Here is an 8,324-nt window from a genome sequence, read left to right as displayed (position 1 = left end):
CAGGAATGCATCTCTGGAACTTGGCATGTGGAAGCTATCCAGCACAGAAGCCTGGCTGTGCTTGGCATACTCCTTGGTAACAAATGGAACGATTTTGTCCAAAATGCTCTCGTATTTATTCAGCCTAACACATCCTTATTGTACATCTGGATAAATGGGATCCAGGAATACCATCGCCACCACTCAGGAAAGGTCCTGCTCTTACCCAGCTGGCCTAGCATGCTCTTGACCATAACAGAAGCCTCATCATCCATAACTCAGTGGTATCATCTGATCAGCAGAAACACAAGACATCAAGCCCAATAGGTACTGGTAAAAAGGGAGGCAGAGGAAGAGACTGGCCTTGTTTGAGAAACACAGGCATTGCCTTTTCTTTACTGCAACCCTGTGGGCACGGATGGAGAGCCTGGAAGCAGGGGAGTGACACAGGGTTGACTCACTGCACCAACCCCTTCCCAAGGGCAGTGGTGTGGGAAAGGCAGAGCGGATTGTGGATGGAGCCCCTCATTTGCCCTTCCTGCTGCAGCACAAGCTCTCAGCCTCAGCTGGTGCTGCCAGCCTCAATCATTTGCAGTGGGAAAATTCAATTATCATTTTTGTCACGGTAGGAGCCCTGTTTTTATCCAGGATTTCACAAACTCAAGCCTTGGATGGTAATCTTACAACTGACCACTTAAAATCAATTCTCTACAGCAGTAGCCACACAGCCAAAGTTGATTTTCCTGCCACTGGTTCAAACATAGGAGCAAGATACCCAAGACAGGTATTCACACAGTGCAGCCATGGTGGCCCAAGAAACAACTGTACCCAGGACCAGCTCAAAATGCTCAGCAATTGTTTGTGTTCTGTACTACAACACATACTAATCACAGCTTTGGTCTCACCTGCAAGAACCAAGTCTACTGGTGGATGCTGTGAATTATTAGAGGTGAGAGAAGGGGAAGAGATGGACAAAGAATCCCTCTGTAGATCCTCCCAGCATAAGCTCACTAATACCACAGTGGACTGGACACATATCCAAGAACATCTTCCAGGCCTAAAGTCTTATTTTTATTGTGCAAGGTATTTGGGGAGATAGTTGTTTTCCAAATTACCCCATCAGTTAAACTGAACCTGCTGACCCTCTGTAGGCCTTTCCTGTCTTACACAGTTACATCCATTGACTACCATATTTTTCTTCTACTTAGCATGTGCACTGCTGAAATCAATACTGAAACATAACTGTAGTGGTGAGGAAGCTGCTTCAATTAATACACCGTTCTGTGTAAGAGCATTTATCATGTTAATATAAATTTCACCTCCATAACCACTACTATCAACTCAGATTGTGAAAAAGACATTTACCACATGAGAAACGGGCTGGTAAAGCACAGACCCAGATGTCCCTTCTTAAACTCTTCCAGCTCCAACCCCTGCCCCGGGCAGGGACACCTTCCACTAGAGCAGGTTGCTCCAAGCCCCTGTGTCCAACCTGGCCTTGAACACTGCCAGGGATGGGGCAGCCACAGCTTCTCTGGGCACCCTGTGCCAGCGCCTCAGCACCCTCACAGGGAAGAGCTTCTGCCTCAGAGCTCATCTCAATCTCCCCTCTGGCAGGTTCAAGCCATTCCCCTTGTCCTGTCCCTTGTCAAAATGTTGGAGCAGCTCCTCCAGTGACAGCTGGACAACAGGAGCTGAGCACAGATGCCAGCCAAAGACATGACCAAATTCTGTATCTTGGGTACCACAGTCATTTTGTAGGATCTGAGAAACTGATCGTGTTGAAATCTGGACTTCCACATGGTAAATGTCACAGTGATCTGGCCTCAACAAGCCTGTGCTGCTAGTTTGATAGCCACTCTGCGGAGGTTTCAGCCCTCACTCTCAGCCTTCGTGTTCACAGCACTTAAAATGGGCAAATCTGGGAAATTCCCCCAATCTGTCTCTGTATTACTATTGTCTCTCCTTCAACCTCCATGGAAAATGGCTTGGCCAAGTGCAAAGTTACTGGGAGCAGCTATTAATTCACTGTTCATTCTTACAGTAAAAGGTAGACTTTGATATATATGAACCTCTGGAATATTAGGATTTTCTAGTATTCAGTACAAATTCAGTTAAATTCTTTCAAGAGAGGAAAAAAAGACATTTGATCCTTCAAAAAACTGTGAACAATTATTAAGGTGAGATAAAAGGAGCTTTACATATCACCTGCTAACTTCCACTTCCTCCTCTTACAGCAGCAGCAGACTTCCCTACTGAGAAGACCACCTGGTTGGTGTAGCCAAACAAGTCAAAACAGCAATAAAATAGAGATATAAAATAGATAAACAAATCTTTGAAGCATGATTATAAGAAGACACAAACTTCATACAGGTATTTCTGGTGCAGAAAAAGACTTTTTAAAATGGTTTTCTATCTATTGTTAATGTAGCTGAGAAGATTTTCACTTGTGTGTAATGTTGGAGATGGAAGTAAATAGAAACTCACCACTTTCAGCTCTGGTACGGATCGGCTTAGTGTCCATTCCTGGCTATTTACAAAGGCATCTGTAAAAGTGGACAACAGGCACAAATCAGAACAACGACATTTCCTGGTCTGCTGCACAGAATATCAGGCTAAGGCTTTGGGTACATGAAGCCAAAGTCACCCTCAGCCTAACATGAAAAACACTATGGGTTTGGATAGATTACACCCATTCTGCTGCTCTCCGTTACCAAGTCGAGCTGTACCATTTCCACTGGCATTAGCATGCTCAAAGTAACTCCAGTCCTTCAGGGCTGTGAAAAGACCCATTCAATCTGTACGTGGTGAAACTGCTTCCCATCCACCACAACACGTTTCTTCTCTACAAGAGCAGCCTCCGACTGCTCATCAGCTACATGCCAACCAACAGCTATGGCTGCCATCAGCAGCAGTAGCTCCTCCACCGAGGTAAAGGAGAATATTTGCCTGCTCCAAAACCACAATGATTTTTACTTAGTGTCAACAACTGCAACTACCAGCACCAGTGGGAACACCTCTGCCCAGCTAAGGGACAGTACCTGTTTCTTCTGGAAACATGCTATTCTTCAGTAGCACAATCTAGACAGGAATAAACCACAAAGCCATTCGCTATAAAATGGAACTAAAACTACTGGGGGTTGGAGAAGGCTGATTTCTGGAAAACTGGCAAGTTCAGTTCATCATTGCTCCCAATAAAAAGGAAGTCCTCAGGACTGCGCCCAGCCTCATCAGCAATTCCACACCAAACAAAGGAAATAAAGCTCCGATTTTCTACCTCCAAAACTATTTATTTATCATTTTTTCCCCTCTGCAAAGGACTAGTCAACTGAAAAAACCCAGATAATGATATTTCCAATACAACTCCAAGCAGCATTGCTCTGAATCCTGATTCAACCCTCTCCAAACCCATGCAAATGAGGTGAAAGACTCTGTCTCGCATGCACAGAATGCTCCTCCCAAGCAGATCAATGCAACTCCACAGTAATAAAACAGCACTGAAGAAGTCCCAGTGTTACAATCAATTCCTAATGGTACAGGAAATAAGACGCAAAAAGTATTCCTGACCACACTGTCCATAAGCAAGCCATTGCTTCCCCTCCAACACCAGTCAGGAAAAGGCTATTTCATTATCTCTTTTGATCCAGAAAATAAAGAAGTCAGAAGCAATTTCCTGCCCCAGGTGGTATCCTCACTAACTTCAACCATCAGTGTAAGCAGGCTTTCCCAGTGCCTGACTAAAGACAACCACAACAGGAAAGAACTGGCCATAATGGGAAGCCAACAAACCAAAGGGTTCCCTTCACACAAACCTGTTTCTTCATGGTATGAAGTACAGGTGTCCTAGGAGAGGTTTCTGTAACTGGACATGCTGATTTTGTTCATCACTTGCAGAACACTAACAAAGGTTCACAATTATAAAGTGCTGATTTAATCACTGCATGTTTAATCCAGGAAAGAGACCAACTAACATGTACTTACACATCTGATGCTTTCAGATCTTCACACATCTGATGAATTCATGCTTTTTCTTCTCTAAACAGAGCTCATTAGTCAGCCTGTAACTTCACTGACAGCCTCCACCTCCCAGCAACATCACATCAGAGCTAACTGGTGAAAGGCACATTTTACAGCGCAAAACATTGGATACTGGATCAAGAAATACTACTCCAGTAGTATTCCACTGAACAGCTTTTACTAGGTATTAATCACATGTAAATGCATAACAGACCAAAGCTACCCTGTGTTCCTCTTCGTAACCCCAAGTACCATTCATATTCCGTAGTTCTGCTCCAAAACACTTTTTCCTGGCAATTTAATTCCAAAACTATACATTTGTATGATCTGATGTAACGTTTGTATAGCACGATTTGAACATGCCTATTTCTCTTGCCCCCATACTTGTGCATGCATCGTTCCTTTCTTCATTGACATGTGCAAAAGATGGAGACGTGGATAAAAGTTAAACTGGCCCTTTTATCTGCAAGACTCAGCAGCAGCAGAACAAGTCAAGGCTGTACAACACAAGGAGGTTCCAGCTGCTCTCCACATTCTCAGGAGTCAAGGAAAACCATCAGGCTCAGGCAAGTATTACACCTCACTGGTGGGGGCTGTGTGTGAGAACACTCTATCAGTGGTGACAAGCTTCAATGAACAGGGAAGATTAAAAGCCAAGCGAGCAGATCACCACCACCTTAGAGAACTGCAAAAAACCATTTAAGCCAAGGGAGAGACCTTAGAGCAGCTCCCAGTAGAGGGGGCCTGGAGCAACCTGCTCTAGTGGAAGGTGTCCCTGTCCGTGGCAGGGGTTGGGACTGGAGGAGCTTTAAGGTCCCTTCCAACCCATGGAATAGGATGTATGAGCAGAGGATCCATATCAAAAGCTGACTGATTTTAGTTTTTGTTCTTAAACATATAGATAAGTCTTTTTTACATATATATCATATAAAGATATATGATGGAACATGACACACTCTTCCAACTATTTTATGCAAAGCTTAAAAGTAAGCATGACAGAATATTTTCCTATTGTACTATACTGGAACAGACTTACTGCTTTGACTTGAACTGCTGGGGACTGAGCTGCTGAGAGAGATTACCCCTCCTCTGGAAAATGCAGGTTTTAGTAGTACCAGCAGTCTCAACCCAAAAGCTGCTTGTTTCCCTCTTTGCTGAGAAAATGAGCACACAAGCTTTGGGAAATGCAGCCTGAAAGGGCTCCTCTGATATGGTTCCAAAAGCAAGATGTGTGGCTTTATCTGTGGGCAAGTGGGAACTTGTAGACTATTTTCTGTACCTGTTCACTCTTGGGTTTTTATCTCGAAGTAGGAAGGAACTGAATATTGCTCGTGTTGCGGAAGTGACTGATGGGGGATCAGGGTACGATGCAGTTGTTGGTACTTTAACTTCATTCACATGTTTTTGAGGGCTCCTGTTCTTATAAAAAAGAAAAGGATCTTTTGCTGAGGCTTTCCAAGAAATCCCTTGGCTTTTTCCTTTTTTTTTTTTAATAGCTTTTCCCCATTCAAAAGGGCAGCAAAGGGACTTCAGGACAGCCTGAGGGAAGCTCTTACTAAGAAGCTTTCCAAGAATCATGGAAGATTTAAGTCTTTTCATGTCATACTGCAGAGACATGTGCCTGCTCTTTGCTCATCCCTCCTTTTGAACAGGTTTGCCATTACATTTTCATCCTAATAAGAGAAGGAAGAAATCCATGAGCTGCTTGGGCTTTGCACTGAATTGCCAGTCAAGGATGAGGTATGTCCACGACAATAAAGGACAAAACAAGGTGAGTGGAGCAAAAGCAAGTGCAGCGCAAAGAGTGAAGCAGAGGCTCCTGTGCTGGGCCTGCTGGTGCAGGGGCTGTGAACTGCTGTGATGGGGTTGAGGCACCTGGGGTTCTTATTGTTTAATTAACCAATAGACTTGATTGGCTTGTGGGGAGATTGGGAGCAGGAGGGACCCAATGGATGGCAAAGGTGGTGTGAATCTAATCAGCCCCAGCTGGAAGTAGTTACTGTGGTCTGATGAGCTGCTTTACAGCTGTTGCCTATGGCAGTAAATGGAGCTCAGGTTGTTAGAGGGCCTCCAGCATTAAAAATCAAATATGGGAGGAGACAGCCTTTTGCTGTGGTTGTTTCTGTAACTGCTATAAAACATCTCCAGTTTTCCTATGGGACTTGTCCCCCCTCTTCTTGAACCACGGACGGTTGAATTGATGCTGTTGTCCCTCAGTAACATTGGTTTGCTAGTATTTATTTAGGTTTTAGTACCTGTTTCTAGGTTTGAAGGTGGAAATTTGGGGGGTTTTGTTTGGGAAGTTATTCTAAGCAGGGTTTTCTAGACAGTGTTGAAGCAGTGAGACCTTCCTGGAAGTCTGCTGCTGTGCTGGGCTATGGAGAACAGGGATCTTGCCAAGAATGGCCATCAAATCCCAAGATTTTACCACAATATCGTGTTCATGGGGAACCAAAATAGCACGTACACCTGGCTCTTTCTATTGGAACTAATCCAGAAGGCTCCTCTGGCTGGAGCCGAGTTACTAAACTGGAGGATCATCCTGTAAGTTTGTGCTTTGGCATAGTGATGTGTAAGTGGCATTGAGAAACTCTAAATGTAGTAGTGGAAATGTTGAGGAAAAAAGAAATGTGGAAAAAAAAAAGATATTATATTGGCAAAGTAAAACTTGATGAAGAAAATGCAACTTCATCTGTCTTCTGGTGCGCGTTTTAAAGAGGAATAAATGACTGACACCATGTGTACTTGAAGCTTTTGATCACTGATGCAGAAGTTAAATGAACAGGACATACAACTGTGATTAATTATTGACAAAAGTCATTCCTTTCACATGTATAGTCTATACTTAGCTGTGAAGGTTGAGTTCACTTGAATTCCAAAGTTGGGAAGTAATGCAAACAAGACCCCAGTTCATCAGCTTCATACATGTGGTTCTATTTATTATGCAAATCTCTTCCAACATGTTTAAATCAACATGCAGTAGAGGGGCTTTTCCTTCAGCAGCAGAGTGTGTTTGGGGACTAGACAGTTTGTGCTTTGCATGCTACAGCTGGATGCATGCAGTGCCTTACAGTCATGCTGTCACTCTAAGTCCTCCTCATTTAAAATAGGAAAAAACCCCAAAAAGGCAAATCCCAAAGCTTGTTTGTCATGTTCTAGCTTAACTTGTCATGAACTTGTCGTGTTCACCTTAATTTCCATGGGTTTTGGGATTAACTCAGAGTAAATTACTACTTTCAGAGTCATTTGTACTAGAACTACGTTGGTTACCTGGGTACTTCAATGTCCACACAAGTGATGGTGCATGAACCTGGTTTTGGTAAGGAGACCAGCAGCTGTTTCATGACATGTTCTGTTTTTAACTGTCCTCATCATATTATGGAACCACAGCCTGGTTTGGGTTGAAGGGACCTTAAAGCTCCTCCAGCTCCAACCCCTGCCACGGGCAGGGACACCTTCCACTAGAGCAGGTTGCTCCAAGCCCCTGTGTCCAACCTGGCCTTGAACACTGCCAGGGATGGGGCAGCCACAGCTCCTCTGGGCACCCTGTGCCAGCGCCTCAGCACCCTCACAGGGAAGAGCTTCTGCCCAAGAGCTCATCTCAGTCTCCCCTCTGGCAGGTTCAAGCCATTCCCCTTGTCCTGTCCCTCCATCCCTTGTCCAAAGCCCCTCTCCAGGTTTCCTGGAGCCCCTTTAGGCACTGGAGCTGCTCTAAGGGCGCCCGGAGCGCAGCAGAGGGGCAGGATCCCCTCCCTGAGCTGCTGCTCACGCTCTGGGGGTGCACCCAGCACACGGGGGGGGTCTGGCCTCAAACACACACTGAAGCCAGGTCCTGGGGAGCTTCTCCTCACCCAACACCGCCAAGTCCTTGCCTCAGGGCTGCTCCATCCATTCTCCCCAGCCTGTGCTTGCGCTGGGGATTGCCCCGACCCAGGTGCAGTATAGATTATAGAGATCTCTCCTATACACCAATTAGAGATCACTGCTGCAGCTAAACAGCTTCAAACATCTCCCTTCTTCCTTACCCAGCTTCAGAAGTGCCGGTTGTTCTCCTTAGGCACTCCAACCAAAACTCAGATCGCAGTGTGGTCCTGTCCCCTCCCAGCCCTCCTCTGCACCCCTGCACTCTCCAGCCAGCCCTGGTGAGCGCTGGGAAGGGACGACCCATCACGCACATCATGGTATCTACACTTCATCAACAGGATTAATGCACACATTGCAGAAGAAGCAATGAGAACGGCCACAGAGCAGTTCATTTCCCATCTGAAAACAAGAGATTTCTGCGAGCTGCCAGTTTAACAGCCTCCCCCATCCACTCCTGTGTTGTC

At 45.2% G+C, this 8,324-nt stretch overlaps 1 protein-coding gene across 1 annotated transcript in view; it reads right to left on the bottom strand.

Annotated features, from left to right (window-relative positions):
- LOC104403830 (arf-GAP with GTPase, ANK repeat and PH domain-containing protein 1-like) overlaps window positions 1–2,525 on the bottom strand; it is a gene marked incomplete at both ends in the record, with an annotated part of 49,884 nt that extends 47,359 nt beyond the window's left edge. The window contains one exon of the mRNA XM_010012090.1: window positions 2,467–2,525. Coding sequence (XP_010010392.1) covers window positions 2,467–2,525 — 59 coding nt within the window. The remainder of the gene's footprint in view (window positions 1–2,466) is intronic.
- Window positions 2,526–8,324: the final 5,799 nt, after the last annotated feature.

This window comes from Nestor notabilis, unplaced genomic scaffold (assembly GCF_000696875.1).
Source record: "Nestor notabilis isolate BGI_N333 unplaced genomic scaffold, ASM69687v1 scaffold12163, whole genome shotgun sequence".
NCBI lineage: Eukaryota > Metazoa > Chordata > Aves > Psittaciformes > Psittacidae > Nestor > Nestor notabilis.
This window is presented reverse-complemented; position numbering and strand designations above follow the sequence as displayed.